Here is a 17,878-nt window from a genome sequence, read left to right as displayed (position 1 = left end):
CACTATAAGTGTATATGCAATCATGTCATAGGATGGCGTACATCAACTTTTTACGATCGTATGTTAACGTACATGCATGTTTAAAAAATGTTAATTTCATTAAAACGATAACAATGATCACCTATAATTCGTCAAAGTGACGAATTAAATTCTAGTTTAAATTGTTGTTGTTGAATAAGCCATTTTAATGTCATATAATAATTATCCACTTCGACCAAAAATTAGTTACCTGAAAAAACTTAAAGCAAAAAATAGTTGAATTGGCTGCCAGCCAATAGATTTTTTGTTGAATTTAACCATTTATTTTGTCATATTATAAGGGGAAAACTTAATTTGTTTTTTCGGGGTTTTTTCCTACGGAAGTGATTAACTTTATTAAAACTACAGAATAACCTATTCCAAGTCTGCTTTAATTATTTTTCATGTTTTTTGGGAGACAATACATCTTTAAACATCACATTTTCTGTATTGTAATTTTCTTACATTGGCTACAACTAGTTAAAAGCTTAGGTAACAATACACTTATAGATTTCTATAAACATGTAAGACTCTTCAATCAATTATAAAACATTTATTAAAGAATTAATTAAAACAAATACAAATAATAGAAAATATAAAAATGGTCATCATTTCAATCATATTACGATAAACCCATTCGAGAAGATGGTTGTAACTTTGCTCTCGCACTATTGAAAGAATAAATGTTCATTACCATAACTAACAAGCAAGCACACTTTATTGAGTGAGTTGGATTAAACTGTAGTAGGCCTACAGTTACATGTTGTGTTGAGTTTAATATCCCATGATGGGAATGTTATACACAGAGAAATTGAAGTTGCTATTTAAAAAAAGATATGGCTGTTAAATTTTAGTGAGGATGGGGGGGGGGGGGGGGGGTGTTGTAAAGCCTGTTTAGCCCTCGCCTAAATCCGCCCCTTGAAGCATGTTAACTTTCACTTGTTTTCCAATATTATTCAGGACCATCAAAGTGTCCCCTTACTTAGGGTGTCCTAAAAGAAAGTGCGTATTATACTGAAGACCTGTTGAAATCATAGCACAATAACCTCATAAAGAAACTTAATATTTCATTTGTAGCGAAAAGAAAATAAGCACAGAATTTCCAAACAAATCATTTATCAACAATTCAATTACTGTACTGTATATCTTTTCATTGTATTATGACAACAGTTTGGAATAGTTTTACGGTGTGTGCATTTACAAAGTCATTCACTTATTATTAGATAAACAAAGTCAACCATCCGTACACGTTTCACGAATCGCAATATAATCTTTCTAGAATATCTCTAATTGTTGACAAAAATAAACCAGCAACACAACAATTAACGATTATCCGCGTGATTTTGCATTTTATTCGCCAAATAGAAACTTGGTATTTAGAAGGAAACTGATAAAAACCAACAAATACCGACAAACTAATTTCCTATGTCAACTATTTAGATTATAGTTTCTCAATTGTAAGCCATGCGCTATTTCTACAGTATAACATTAGGGTGCAACAAAGTGTCTCTTGAGCATGGTTGACATTTAGGCCTATAATTTAAACATAATATTGCCTCTAATTTGTTTCTTATGAAATGTACCATTACTAGGAGTGTCCCTTGAATAGATGCGTCGCATATGACAGTTTCCACTGTATTTGTTTTATTGGAATAACTTATCAATCATTTTAACTGATAATAATTTGTATTTTACAAAACGGGTACAACATACAATTTTTAAAAGTTATTTTGTATATGCTATTTAGTTCTACACGCATAGGAGCTTCTATAAGTGTTGTTGTTACTTTCATTTTATCTTTTAATTTACTTCTAAGTACGTACATGTTTTGATGATAATTGATCGATAAATATTTTTTCTATAATAATAATAAGCATAAAAGAAAACATAAACATAACATATATAATTTTATATGCAGGTTATCTATTGATATCCTGCCATATTTATATTATCATAATAATATTAATCATTATGAAATATTATTGCAATTAAAAATAAGGTAGCGTAAAAATATAGGAAAATAATCTGTTGTATTTGGTCATTATTTTTTAACATTTCCTGAAACTTTCAGCATAGGAGATTTACAGTACAATAAGCAGTGTGACGTCTTGCTGTGTACGTGCGTATTTACAATTTTCTGCCCCAAAGATTTTCAAGGTACAAAAATAAAAACCGGTAGTAATCCTGTCTGTTCTTAAAACCCACTGACATTTAAAGTCAATCTATTAGTGGTACATAAGTAGGCATGAGTGTTCAGTCAACTGTGTGAGTTCTGGTGACATTTCAACATGGTGGTACCAGGGACAATTGTAGGCCTAGTAACACTGTAGCCATGGACCTTTTGCTTTAATGGTGTATCATCAAATTAAAACAATTATCTTCACTGTTACTGAGGAATAAAAAAAAAGAATATCTTCCATATCTTTAATAAAGTCTGCAAAGTAACAGGTTCTCCACCATTTACATCTCGAAATCAGAAATGTTGCCACAGTGAAACAATGCCAGTCTGTGGGTCATACCATTTATTAATAGGGATGTTTATAATAGGGATGTATAGTTATTTTTATCCAAAGCCAAGAATCTTACAGATACAAATTACATAATTATTATTGTAGATTATTAAATGTTGTAATTATGTATTTTGACAATTAAATTATTTGCTTATAAATATTATTTTGATTTTTTTTTTTTTTGTTTGCATGATAACATCCACAATTTTCTATTGATCCGTTGATTTTCAGGATCGATATACTGTATTGGTTACGTCTTAAAATTGTATAGTTATCTGTATCTTCAATATGGGCCAAAATATAAAATAGCACAGGCTTTGTTGCTCTGTGAATTTAGCCGAAAATGTTCTCAGTTTCTGAGCACTACTATTTTTACAATGTTTAAACATGGCCTATACATTATATGCTATTACATTTAGTATTTTACAAACTATATTGTAATCATGTTATATAGGATTGATGTGGATAATATACTACCTTAGCATCTAAGACAATATCCCTATTATGAACACCCCTATTACTAAATGGTACGACCCATGAACTATGAACTCTATACATCCTTAATATTTCACACATTCTCCGGACTCTGCTTTTCTGTGCCAGCATTTAGACTGTATGTTAAATCATTACTCAGGTAACTGTTAGGGTTGGCATGTCCTGCGAACTCTGTGCTTTCGTACATGATGTTGATGGGCGAGTCTGGTATCCGCGTGATGGTGCGAGGAAATGTGTGAGTTTCATCATCAATTTCATCGATTTGAGGCTTGTAAGAAAATAGTAGTGCTGGCTGTGGACTCCTAAATACAAATAAATAAATAAAATGTTTACAAATTTACATTTTCATTGTACCATTTATAAAATGGAATTAGAAAAAAAAAACCAGTTTCCTACTCAGGCATACTGTTTATAAAAAAAAGTGGAAATGTTCTCTATCATACACAGAAATAAACCATCAAAGTCAATGGCAGTGAAGCAGAATGAGTTGTGACATAAAGCCACCTCTATAAAAATGTAATGCCACAGGACTTCATAGTGTTATCATGGACCTATACATTAGGTTATAAACCTCTGTCTACACAGGGAAAAATTTCATTTTAAAATTGTTTCTAGCAATATTGCTAATCAAACTGATTTTTGAGTCAAGAAACATAGTTTTGTATTGTATTTTTTGCTACACAATTTTAGAAATGTGTAGCAATAAGGTTGTTTTGTATCTGTTTTTGCTATGCTACACTGGTGAAATTATTTCCTGCTACACTATCAAAGTTTATGTGACAAAAAATGTGATGTGCCCATGGACATCATATATTTACCGTATTTGGGCACATCACACATTTTTTGTCAAACAGTTTGATAGTGTAGACAGAGCTTAAGAGATACTGTAGGAAAGTCACCAAAATTGAATTTTATATAATTTTAAGGCATTTTTAAAAGTAAATCTGTAACCGTTGACATTTAAAGAAAAGCTTGATCCCTATCACCTACACAAAGAACTATTGATGAACAATTGTGTACAATAAATTGAGTTTGAAAGAATAAAGGGAGGTCACTTAAGATTAGTTGAAAAGGTGAAAAGTTTTCTGTTAGGATATATCAATAAAATCTAAGGAAAAAATGGTTCATTTAGAGAAAAAAACTGTTCATTTTCACTTTGCATGTGGATAAAGGACGCTCCTGTAATATACAAGATGGAGAGCTGCAACAGGAGCGCCCTTGGACCCATTAATTTAGTCATTTAAAATCCTAGATTCACCCCTGTATTCTGTGTATATATAATTGAAAGAAGTCAGTTAAATAAAGCATTAATTTATTAAAACATCAAAATAATTGACAGATCCAAAAATTTGTGTCATTTATTACTCAAAGAGGCCTTTAGTCATTGAATTTTTGTTTTGACCATTATGAGGGTGATCCATCCAGTAATTACTGATAATTATGGGACCCTCAGAAGTTCACGAGACAAACATATACACAAGACAAGTCTGACAAGTCTTGGGAGTGGAGTTGTAATTTTGTTATTAGAAAAACTCCTGACATGTGACGGGACTTGAACCCAGGACCCTTGGCGTGGTAGCCAAGCATCATAACCACAAAGCCACAACTCCTCTCCAATTGTGATCTGAGAGCATCAAAAGAGCTACAATTATTTATCTGATTTTTTACTTGTATGTCTGCCGCCTTTTCTCGTTATTTGAAGTCAGTTTTATACTATGTTATTTAAACATATTGCTTTTTGTGGAAGAAGTCAACTCGCTGAATTTCTAATACAGTGCAATAAACCTGTGTACTTTAGGGTATAGCAGGCTTTGGGTATGCTTACCTTAAGAAATTGTGCAGAAATGCAAGGTAGGCAAGCGGAGCAAAACAGGTGAAGTACAAGTAAGTGGTCACATCAATTATACTGAAATCAAATAAATGAAAATCATTTTATTAAACATTACAGATTCAGATTTATTTGGTCCTTGCAGAAATTCATAACACAATAACATACAAAAATCCAAAGGCAAATTACTGAAAAAATGACAATGCTGTGGGTATCAGTGGCTGGATCTCAATGGAGATACAACAAAAAGAGCGAAAAGCTAAATCAAAACGATGAAGTAAAACAGCCAGAAAAGTTAGCAGAGCTTTCGGGCAAACCTAGCTCTTCATCAGTGCAACAATAACATACAAAATATATATAAAGTAAAATAAATATAAACAAGTAAAGAGTTTTAATAAAGATACACTATACAAAATAAACTAAACGGTGATTCAACAATATTTGTCATTGAAAGCACAGATGGAAAAAGGTACAAATGAATTTAGTTCTATAGTGTACTACGTAGTCGATTTCCTGACCTTGGATGTGGTAGCCGTTTCTCAAGCTCCCTCTCCGGAATCGAACCCTGATTCTCCGTTACCCGTGACAACCATGGTAGGCGCATAACGTACCATAGATGCAATTGTTGAACCAAAATTTAGTGCCTGGACATAGAAATTGCCTATAACATATTCTATGTTATACTAACTGTATATTAAATGAGGCACTGATAAATGGTTACCATTGCCCGAAAGCTCTGCACATTTTTCTGGCTGTTTTACTTTATCGTTTTCATTTAGCTTTTTGCTTATTTTGTATTTCCAATGAGATCCAGCCACTGATACCCACACCATTGACATTTTTTCAGTTATTTGCCATTTGGATTTATATGCCATATACAGTACAGTATTATGGAATTCGTTATCGGAGGATGTAGTAGCTTCAAGATCAACCAATCAATTTAAGTCCGGTCTTGAACGGGCATGGTCCAACCACCCTCTTAAATTTGCACCATATTCAAGAGTTGATGTAATTATCAAGAGGGGCTTATAGGCATAGCCTAGCCTCGACTCCGGACCCAGCATTGCTGAGCTCCGGAAACAAGTAAACAAGTAAAGTAAATAAACAAATTTCTATTTGTAGTAGAATTCATTAACTACCATATGATCTACAATTTACCAATCATTTTTACTGTATTTAATCACTTCTTGATATTAATTGTGTTGTATATTTCTTCTATTTAAGGAGAATTTATTTAATTATACATGTTACCATATTACACCCAGTAAAATAAACACCTCCCTTGAATAACTGTCCCATTAAAACCCTCCAGAACTCTTTGAATAAATACATTTTGACATCCCCTTAGCGAATTATTATGAAAATATAGTCCTGACAGATGGGATATATCATTTGAGTCCTGCATAAAAATAACCGGTTAAAAACAGTGTGAATAAATGAACTCCAATTTCTTGGGAACAGAATCAGCACAAGGACCAATCGTATTTTGGGTAATTCTAACGACTACACACTGATTTTGGAGCAAAAATTACAATTTTGAAATAATCGGTTTATTTGGCGCTAAAAGACAAGTTCTTGCTAGAAACACACAATATTTGTAAATACCAAAATTCTTAAGACAGAACCATGCTCTTATTGAATATACTTACCATAAACCCGGTTGAATATTATAGAAGAGGATAGCACATCCAATTAGCTGGACACAGTTGACAGTTGCAAGACAAGCACAGTAATAGTAAAATGAACGTTTAGCTGCAAATCAAAAAATAAAAAATAAATAAAAAAAAAAGTAATGAAATAATTAAATGTATCCATACTGTTAACACGAATGCTGATATCTTAATTCTAATTGTACTGTAACACAGTGCATTACAAGAATTGATAAATAATTACCTCCGGCTAAAATAATAATAATAATATCCTGGATTTATATAGCGCCTAATGTTGTGAATCCTCTAAGCGCTAACATTATTACCCCAGTCATTTTGGATCAAACACATATGGAATCATACTCCCATAATGCAGCTAGTAATCAGCGCAAAGTTGTGTCTTGATCTAACTGGGTTCCCATTTATACAACTGGGTGGAGAGAGGTAAACTTAAGTAAAGTATCTTGCCTAAGGATACAAGGAATGCGGCGAGTGTTGGATTCGAACCTCGATCTCACAATCAGTAGTCGAACGTCCAACACACTGCCCACACACCCTTACTGTTGTTTTTTCACTCCTGTATGTTCGTAAACTACATAGAGGCCACAGTTTTTATTTGAATTTGATCTGACACTAAATTATTTCCAATAACTTTCTTATATTGACCGCCTACAGCCCAAACTCTTTAACCGTGCCAAAAAAAGCACATAATTTTATATACTGTATGTACTTCAATTGAATAAAATTATACAGTGATAATATATTATTGAATGATATGAATGTTTAATAACAATTATTCTACTATTCTTGGGCACTCAGGGCTACCAAAATTGTTCTTGTGGAATTGTAGATTAATAAAAAGAGGAAACGGCAAAGAGTCCTTGTAATAATACAGTATAAAGTTGCAGTACAACAATAGAGGGCGTTCATCATAAAATGATAGGTTTCAAGCAATGAATACACAAATCATACCCCATAAGATTTTCTTTTTTCTCTAAACATACCCCATGGGATTTTCCCTATTTCCTAAGCATACCCCATAGGATTTTCCCTATTTCCTAAGCATACCTCATAGGATTTTCCCTATTTCCTAAACATACCCCATAGGATTTTCCCTATTTCCTAAGCATACCCTATAGGATTTTCTCTTTTTCCTAAGCATATCCTACAAGATTTTCCCTATTGCTAAGCATACAGTACATTATAGGATTTTCCCCTTTTTCTATACATACTCCACTATTCACTATTTCCTAAGCATACACAGAATTTTCCCTTTTTTCTGGGTATACCCTATAATGAATTTCCTTTTGTTTCAATAATAAATAGGTTTACATTATTATTTAAAATCCTTATGTATGTAATGAATGATTCTTTGCTCTTAATGAGCATGTTTAAACTGTGTGTAAATGCTGTGAAAGACCTAACACTATTAATATAGCTTTGCAGGACATCATGTGATTCCTCAAAAGAATGAATGTTATGTTTCAACCCCCTCCTTTGGAACAAACCTATTAAGAGGACATGGGAAGCAAACAAGAGGAAATATATATTATAAAGCCTTGTCTACACTATCAAACTTTATTTTTCAAAAAAGTTTGATATGCCCATATATGGTAGTACTATGCTTAAATATGACATCATCATGTCCATATATGGGATATGGGCACATCACATTTTTTTGACACATAAAGTTTGATAGTGTAGACAAGGCTTCTGGCAAACCTCTCATCAGGGGACACTCAATTTAAATAATACATTGTTGGGTTTGAAGGTGTCCATTTAACAGGGGTTCTCCTGTAATATAATAGACTGCTAGGTAACAACCAATCAGCTTTCCTTTTTGGAATCACATGTTGTACTGTACTCTACGCCTATTGTACTTACATGGTAACTTTATAAAATCTCTTAGTCTGGTTAAAGGTAAAATTAGTACAACAGAATATATCTAAGGAGAAAAAAATATATATATATATTAATACCAAAATAGTTTATATTTTTTATCAAAACAATTTTGAAAATACAACTGACGAATTGCACAGCTGTTTTGTGAATTGCTCATAGCTCTTTCACATTGCCTAGCAAAATCTGGGAGTTTAAAGCTCTGTCAAACTTTATGTGACCAAAAGATGCGATGTACCCATATATGGACATGACAACATCACTACCATATTTGGGAACATCACATTTTTTTGTCAAACCAGTTTGATAGTGTGAACTGAGCTTAACGGCCGCATTTTGTATGGTGTCCAGTGAGTTTTCTTTGGAGGACAGTTCAAATATCACTTTTCACTGTTTTTCATGTGTTCTATCTCCCTGGTAACAGGAGCTGAGCTCTTTCTATTAAATTCAAAGTGAACTTTTATTCTTCAGAATTATGCATGCGGTAGTAGATGCAATCCAGGCCTGGTCTTTTTGAAAAATGGTAGGTGTGTAATACAAATTGCACTCCTAAACACATTCTGGTGTGATGTTTGTAAGTGGGCTGTAAATCAAACACCTCATAGCAATTTAAGAGTGTGTTAGGCAAGTGATCGCCCTCCCACACCATAAAATGCTTGGCAACAATTATCATAAAATATGAAAAGTGACAGGCAGTCTTTACCAAAAGGTTTCACAGTCCTTAAAATTAAACAGGTTGGTTTTAAGAACAGACTTAAACTGTTTCAATGTAGATGAAATTAGGTTACAATGAGGTAGTGCATTCCACAGGAAAGGTACAGCGGTAAAACATGCCCTGTGAGAAGTGGAATTTCCCAAGTTTGTCCTACCTGTACAGTAGAGTAGTACTAGAGCGTGAGATTATCAGTGCCAACGGAATATTATCAGGTTGATAGAAAAAGATATTAAAAGGTACATACCAAGAAAAAAATGAGAGAACTTGTAAAAAAGAAGATTGTGCCTCCATGAGAAAAAACATCAAACACAGCGTTAGGATTATCAAAATGACTGTCAGGATATTTAATTTCAAGAACACCCTAAAAAAAACAAAATTTAAACAAAAAACTGATAAAAATGTATAAATATAAAGAAAAACATACTTCATGAATATATTATCATTTAATTTATTCTAAAAAGTTAAATTTAACAAAATGTAAATTGTCGAAAGAGAGAGCGGTTTAAATTCACAAATTCTCATTGTAAATGATAACAATACAATGAAAAACACACCTGTACGGTCGAATATGCTAATGATATGCAAGTTGTAACCAGAAGAGCCTTTTTAATACTGGCTGTACTATCAAGGTGCCCAAATGCTAGCCCAAATGTGAGAACACTTAATTCCGCACCCAGTAAAAAGAACTTCAGTATTAACCACAGGACCTAAAAGAAAAATGTGCAGTAATTATTTAACTTGTACAGAGGTAGTATTGTTATTAGTAAAAGTAATTATTTATTATTTATTTGTTGAAGTTCATTGAACTAATAATTATGCAAAGATCCATGTTAGTTACTGTACAGTAAATAGTGAAAATACTAAAAAATTATATACTCTAGTAGCTAGATCAACTTTCGTATGCACTTTGAGGTCCAGAGAATTTGACTTCAGAAATTGGTTTAGGGTGGTCAAACAATCAATTTTGGCTTGGTTACACATTTTGAAAATGTGGCGAAAGGTCAAAAGGTCAGGGTGAAAGGTTATAACACCAACACGTCCCTAAATCTCGACAACCACTGGTCACAGCAAGGTAATTTTGGTCTCAAATTGATCAGAAGGTATACATTTATATTCAGTCTAATGGGACATTTTAGTAAAAAATGACCGGAAATGCCATTTCTGACCTTTGACCCACAACCCATGTATCTCCGTAACGATATATTTGAAATAAAAGTTTTATCACTGAACTGGAGGTTCAGTGTGAATGAGTGTATAGAAAACATGTACAGTACATCTCAGCTATTATAAAACAAGACTTTTCTAGTTTCATTCTTCATGGATCATTCCATTTATAATCAGGGAAAGTTTTGAGTTATTTTGTATGTATAATCTCACTGTAATATAAGACAGTGGAAAAATATAGCTGTGTTCAATGTGTCACACGTTTTAGGGTAGGCCTACATTTAAATTAATAAGTGTACACAGTTTGAGTCAGTGATGTTGGTTTGTATTGAATACCAATAGTATAACATTGTACAGTAATAAAGTAGGATCTCTATAAAGAGTCACTTTTAGGACCCAACAAATTGTCCCCTTAATAGGGGTGTCCGCTGACAGAGGTTAGCCGTAGTGCTTTATTTATTATTAGAAATATAATAATATATATATACATCAATATTCAAAAAGATACAGAGAAAATGGTACAATAATGAAAGTGCTAAAACATGTATTGCCCTTTACTCGGCAACTCAGAAAGTGTCCCCTGATTAACATTAACATTGACATTTCAATTTATATAGCGCCTTTACAAGGATCAAAGCGCTTTACATTACAATGACCGATCATCTGGTGAACATAATTATTTCGGGAAAAAATGGGTTTTCAAGAGTTTTTTTAAAATCATAATTGAAGATGAGTCACGAATTGTGCTTGAAAGGTTATTCCAAAGGTCTGGGCCTAGCTTTGAAAATGAATGTTCACCAGATGATCGGTGAACACGAGGAACATTGAGTTTATTCTACTGTACACAAATTGTACACTAAATTTAGTGATAACATTTTGTTTAGTCTATACATTACTGTACTTACTGTATCAACGATATCACCTGCAGAGTTTGTTGATGACGATACCATCATTGAAACCACCGCCCTCACTACACTGATAACTGCTATCGTGAATACCTATAACAAAACAATAGAGAAGGTTGTAAATATTATTTATTTGACTATAAATAATAGTAAAATTAATATGAAAGTATTTTCCTGATAACTGACATCATAGTATAATTATTTTTTTGTTACATTTTTAAGGATAATTTCAGAATATTCTGCTGCAGTTACTGCAGTAACTAAGTTTTGTTTAGTTAATTATTTTTCATTTTTTTGGTAAATGTACAACCTGTTAACAAAAACATTAAATATTAATAAAAAAGTATACAATAAATTGCAGTTAATCATTATTACTGCAGTAGAATAATATTGACATGCCCTTATTAAAATATCAAAATAGGTGAAATTATATTTATAATCGTCAGTATGAATACCGTTGTTTCTTATTTAGTAATACATTTTTCTAACCAGTTTATCTAAAAGCAGATGGCAAATTCCCATTAAATTTGATATTAAATTGTCTCAATAGATGCCAGCATATTTTTAGTTTCTCAAATCTATTTTAACATAACAAATCAAACTATAAATAATAATAAATCAAAGAGTAGATCAATCTATCAAAATTCACAAACACAACATTAAAACATCTATCAATATCATAAACATTCCATAAAGAATAAAATAAAGAGTAGTTAAGTTTTAGTATCATGCTAAATATATAAGTATCTAACGCCCGTATTCTTAAACCGGACTTTAGTCGTAGTTCGAGCTAAAACTAAAAAAATGACGTCATTTTAATTCATAAACCGAACTTCAACTAAATCACCGACTAAATCAGGCCAACCTCGAATAAATCGAGACGGATTTTGATCGATTTTTTTAGTCCTGGAGGGGGCAGGCTAAATGGTCGACTAAATGGTTTTTACACGATGTTTATAAAAAACGTAACAGTCATTGAGTTGTTATATTGGCCAGATATTGAAGAATGAAATATCTATATTTATATTAGCTTAATTAAATATACATTGGTATAAGTTATAATAATGAAAATCATCTTTATTTACAACTGTATACAAATTACATTATTTTCTTCGCGCAAGTCCGACTTGAGCTACGTCACGCCATAGCGACAATGGGGGATGCGGCAATTCACCACGCGATGGAATGTTTAGGGGGCCTAGCGCTTTCTTGTCACGATAGGAAGTGCGTGGTTCGTCGCGATCATACTTTGTTGGAGGCCTAGAAAATATGAAAGTTACCGTACCGCCATGGTTCCTAAATATATTTTGAAGATTTTCTTTGTTGTTAATCAAAAGTACTTCACTGTTAAATTAATACTGATCTTGTTCTAATAATTAACGATTAAAATTATTTTTCATGTATATAGTCCTGATGCGTAAAAAGTTTTGTAAGAAAATGGAAAGTGATATCAATGCGCAAAATTTCGTCTGCTCCTCAAATACTCTGTCATTGGCTAATGTTTAGCCTTTGTTACCCAGACGTGTGCAACTCGACTAAAAGCTCGACTTCATTAAGTCGAACTGCAAACTTCGACTACTTCGTTTTTGAATCGAATTTGAAGTAATAGCTCGAACTACGACTTTTTCAAGTCGAACTTTGAACTACGACTAAAGTCCGGTTTAAGAATACGGGCGTTAAGCTCTGTGCTATCAAATTTTATGTAAAAAAAAATATGATGTGTCTATATGATGATGTCATGTATCACTACCATATTTGGGCATATTACTACCATATTTGGGAACATCACACTTTTTTTGATAGTGTAGAGAGTTTAAGACTCACGTCTCTAAACATTTGTTTGACATATTCCTATGATACTTCAGAAATAGATACAGTACCGAGAAAGTACCGAGAATCGGCTGTTAGTGTTGCTACTATACATCAGAACTCAGTAAAATTACAAATATTAAAAATTTACAATAAAACAACTTGATGTAAACAAACGCTTAAATACTCAAACAAGGAAACAACTACAATAACTATGTTGAAAAAGAATCTGATAACGATGTCTTTTGTCGTTGATTGTTGTTAAACCTAGAATAATGGTAATGTTGTCAAATTTATAGCTAGTGCTTTTTAAAGCTCAGGTACAGGCATGAATTTTAAATATAATATCTGGTTAATTGTAGTTTTGTACATAAATCAAATATTTGTAACAGAAATCAAGACGAAAAAACATGAATTTCCCTTAATGTGTTCAAATACAAAATTTGGCAAAATTATGCCATAAAAACCAGGAAGACTTTTTTTCAGTAGTTAGGTAGTTTAATCTAATGAAATAACATGTCTGGTGACTCCCTAGTAGGTGAAAGAAGATGGTGGATATATGGTGGATAATTTTTTCTATAGCATGAAAATAAAAATCTGAAGAACGTTGAATAAAAATACTAGAAATGTAAAATTCAAGTTATATTACCTATATTTAGTCATCTGATTTTTTACTACACTGTTTATTTTTCATAGCTTTTTAAAATGCCTCTCTATTTACAAAATGTGTGTACAAAAGAATAGAGATTTTACGGTGTAATTTGAACTATCCTCCACTGATAAGAAACAAGCTCTTGTAACACAAATAAAATCACAACAATTATGAAACATAGGGGAAACTATAGATCGATAATTATTGGAATGTATGATCAATAGAAATTTTTTGTCCGCACCTGGCATTTAAAAATCAACGCCCTTAAAATAAAATAAAGATGGGAGAAAAAAGATTGAATACACGATGCTAGTTGAGTTTTAAATCGTACAGTACAGTAAAAGAATTATTATTAAGGGGAAACCTTCAAGACATAAAAAAAGTGTTCCTTTAATAGTGGTGACGTGTTCCCATTATGTCTTCGTCGTCACTGGGTAATAAACAACTGAAATCATTAGTCATTTAAATATATAAAATATAAACATGCAATAAAAAGATAGTAAATATATAAATTCATAATAAATCTTAAAATTGCAACATATTACCGTCCATGTTCACTGTGCCTATACAGTAGTTCTAAAATTGGCTTCTTTAAAAATACATATTATAAAAGCCAATACATTATAAACCTACAGTAATTACTTACCGTTATATAACAAGTAACAAATATTGGGCTGGTTGTCTGTCTCAGCTTAGCAATGGCACTTTTAGCCTTTACAATCATAAACACTAAGAACAGCATATTTGGGATTAGAAGTGCAAGGTCCCAATATCGTATTCTGCAAAAGGAAAAAATGTAAAAAATTAAAAATGTTACTTTACTTTTAACACTGACTGCGGTCTAAGTATACTAACTGTAGAATGTTGACAAGATAAATTCTTAGTTTTAGATTAAAATCTTACTTGCTTTAAAGATGTATTTTCCCTTTGACTAATTCCAACAAAAAAAAATGTTTTTTATTTGGAAAAAAATTGGGTAAGAGTTATTAACTTTCACCAAAAATTAGTCGAAAAAAAAAATTATTTAACCGAAATACAGATGTTTTTTTGTTCAAGAAATAACTTATACTTAACTATTACTTAAAATAACTAATAAGTTTTCAAACAAAACATCTCATAATGCAACGCGCTTGTTTGGCACTCTGTATGCATAATCATAAAACTTCCTCGCGATCTGTGTGAAAACACCTTCTCAACCGTGACGAGTTGTAAACAATCCTAATTAGCATCATGCATAATGCACTCATGGTTTGAAATCTTTGTTTACTTTCGCTTGTGATGATTTCCCAGACGAAATGTAATCTAATTAATTTACCTGTTAATTATGTAAACTTGTTGTTTTTGGCTCGAATTTTCGACTTAAAGTGAATAACTTTAATATTACTTTGAATGGCCAATTTAAATTTAGAATATTTTTTTTTTCATTTTTTTGTGTTTCAAGGGACAATACATCTTTAATAACATTTCACTGAAGTCTAGTATACTAACATTGTAACAAACTCAAGATGTACGACAACTATACAATAAAATATGAAAAAAATTGAGGAAAACTTAACCCCAAGCAATTAGAATAACAACAGCGGTTGGACATTTTGGGAAATTCGAAAAGTTGTTGAGCAGAAATGTTATGGTAAAGGCATGACATGTTACTTCTGGGTAGTACATAACAAAAAATGGTTATGTTAGTTAGTGCATGATAAATGGCTTGCTATACTGTATACTGTACATTTTTAATATTTTATTTATTATATTTAGAGGGAAAGGCCTAATAAATGTGTGTCAATTTATGAAGGTTAAATTCCAAATTAAAAATGATGAAACTGAAATGTTCTTATGTTATTGTTTAGTGGAGATAATGTTGAAATTGAAAATAATTCCGTGAGGTAATTTCCCGATTGATCGTAATCAAAACGGTACTGGGTATGGTCTACTAGCGTTCCTGCTCCCAACAAGTACATCCATTCATAGAAGCCTTGATGAAGCAAGCCTACCTGGTGGTGACCATAGAACGGTCCCGAGATAATGACTATACTTCAGCTTTAGTCGATAGAAGACTGAAATATTGTTAGAGATAGAGTATACAATGTTTGATTATGTGTAGAAGTGTGATTTGTTCTATTATCCAAATAATGTTCCGCATATAGGAGATGAAGATAGTAGGCCTAGTTGGGTGTAATGATTTTGTAAATCAAATAATTATCCTAGACTGTATATTATGCGATAAATAATATTTTATATATATTTTTAAAATATTTATTGTTATGATTATAATATTAATAAAAATATATTTGTTAGTATAAATTTAAAAAATAAAATATAGATATAAAGAAGAAAAGCAAAGATATTATGGAGCGGCTATTCCTGAATATACAATAATAAGTATCATAAGTTTAAATTATAAATTTTAGGTGATCTTGCCAATGGAAGCAGAGAAATGAAACTGAAAGCAGTAATGATGTTATTAACTGTGTGAAAATGGTTGTTGTGAAAATGGTTGTTGTGAAAATGATTGTTGTCACAAAAATGGTTAAATTATAGTTCTGTAAAAAAAAAATTTGCAAGGAATCTTGGTCCATATCTTTTATAGTTATGATTGATTAATTGAATAAAATATACCAGTGATATATAATTATAATTTATACATAAAAATACATTCATAATCATTAAGATAAGTTTTAAAACTATTCAACGTTGAAACATTGACCAGAGAGACTATTCTATGACCTTAAAAACCCATCTTTTTTCTTTGTCACTTCTTTCTGTTTTTTCTATCAGCGCTTTGGGACAATCTTCTGATTGTATTTAAGCGCTATAAATTGAACAACATTACATTTTTATGATCTTACGGATATGCTAAACAGTATTTAATTTTATGTTCTAAATTTGTTAATTTTTAAATTTTACAATACAAAGGCGTTCATCGTAACTAAGAAATGAATGAGCAATAAAATAAAAGGGACAATTTTTGTTTAGATGACTTACTCTTTGTGTCCTATTTCTGCATAGAGTACAAGTAGACAACAGTGGACCTCGCCGAGGTTAGACTCATTCTTTGCAGTGGTCATTGTGGGTATCAGAGTTGTGGTGAAGTTGACTGGAGACTGTGTTACTGTGTTTATGGATCCAGCCAGAGACTCTGATAACACAAGCGCACCGTCCATCATTTTATTTTACACAGAATTCCGTCCTTTTTGTAGAATTGTAAACTGTAAAACACACAAATGAATTGCAAACTGGAAAAATGCAGTTAATATTTAATAGTGGAAAACATTCCATTGCGAGGTATGGTGGTAATTTAAATAAATATCTGTATAATATATCTATGTAAGTTCTTAGGATTTTAAAATCAGCCGGTAAAGACAAAGTCATAAAGAACTGTCAGTTTTGATATCACCATAAAAAATATGTTCTTAAGAAATTAGAAATTATTATTAAACATTTTTTACAGGCCTTAGATCTCAAATCTGAGAGATCTGTTCCACTTACACCCTAAAAGAAATTAATTCATCAACCCGGATCGAATCGTCTCAGGGCCGAATCGTCCCGCTACCTACTGTACTGATGTACTAACTACGAGTATTAATAATAAATAGTTCACTGTTCCGTATCAATTATACAGTATATGGCCCTGCTCGCTGGGTCATATATTAATTATTATTTATAATATGAAAAAAACATTATGCTAACATTAATAATATTAAAATGTAATGAAATTTGTGATATTTAATTGTATCCCTAGCCCTAGTTTTATACATTTAGGCTAGCTACGCTAGACCTTGTCCTCTAGTTTAGGCCTATCTATATTCCTGTTTTTATATTCCTAGCTAGGCTACCTATTCTAACTAGGTCACGTCTACAAGGGCCTACGACGTGTAGTACACACGGATGGATAGATAGTAGAGGGCCAAGGCCTAGGCTAGATACACTCACTGACTGACGAACAAGGAAGTTATATTTAGGGCTAGGCCTAGGCTAGTAGTTATTGTGAGTCAATTCATTGAAAATAAATACTAAGAAACATACCTTATTATTTATTAATGCCGCTTATTTATTATTCGTTTAAATATCACATTTTACAAAGTAATATATCGCCTGTACAAAACGCTTTCCCTTCTTTTTTCAGATCGTTATCGTACGATTTTTTGCGTGTGATGATTTTTAGATCAGAAACATAACCTTTGACCAATACAAAAATAAACTTTGACCTCATTTAAAGGCCATTCAATATTTTCCC

At 31.8% G+C, this 17,878-nt stretch overlaps 1 protein-coding gene across 1 annotated transcript; it reads right to left on the bottom strand.

Annotated features, from left to right (window-relative positions):
- Window positions 1-147: 147 nt before the first annotated feature.
- Window positions 148-17,793, bottom strand: LOC140058942 (transmembrane protein adipocyte-associated 1 homolog). Its single transcript, XM_072104736.1, has 10 exons — window positions 17,668-17,793; window positions 16,627-16,850; window positions 14,291-14,423; window positions 11,184-11,276; window positions 9,669-9,821; window positions 9,359-9,475; window positions 8,385-8,445; window positions 6,501-6,603; window positions 4,849-4,929; window positions 148-3,325 (listed from the first exon to the last, which is right to left on the bottom strand). The coding sequence occupies exons 2-10, from the start codon at window positions 16,806-16,808 to the stop codon at window positions 3,097-3,099; spliced, it is 1,152 nt and encodes a 383-aa protein (XP_071960837.1). The 5' UTR covers window positions 16,809-16,850; window positions 17,668-17,793; the 3' UTR covers window positions 148-3,096.
- Window positions 17,794-17,878: the final 85 nt, after the last annotated feature.

The sequence above is a fragment of the Antedon mediterranea genome, chromosome 9 (genome assembly GCF_964355755.1).
Source record: "Antedon mediterranea chromosome 9, ecAntMedi1.1, whole genome shotgun sequence".
NCBI lineage: Eukaryota > Metazoa > Echinodermata > Crinoidea > Comatulida > Antedonidae > Antedon > Antedon mediterranea.
Note: the sequence above shows the minus strand (reverse complement) of the source record. Positions and strands in the feature narration are given on the sequence as shown.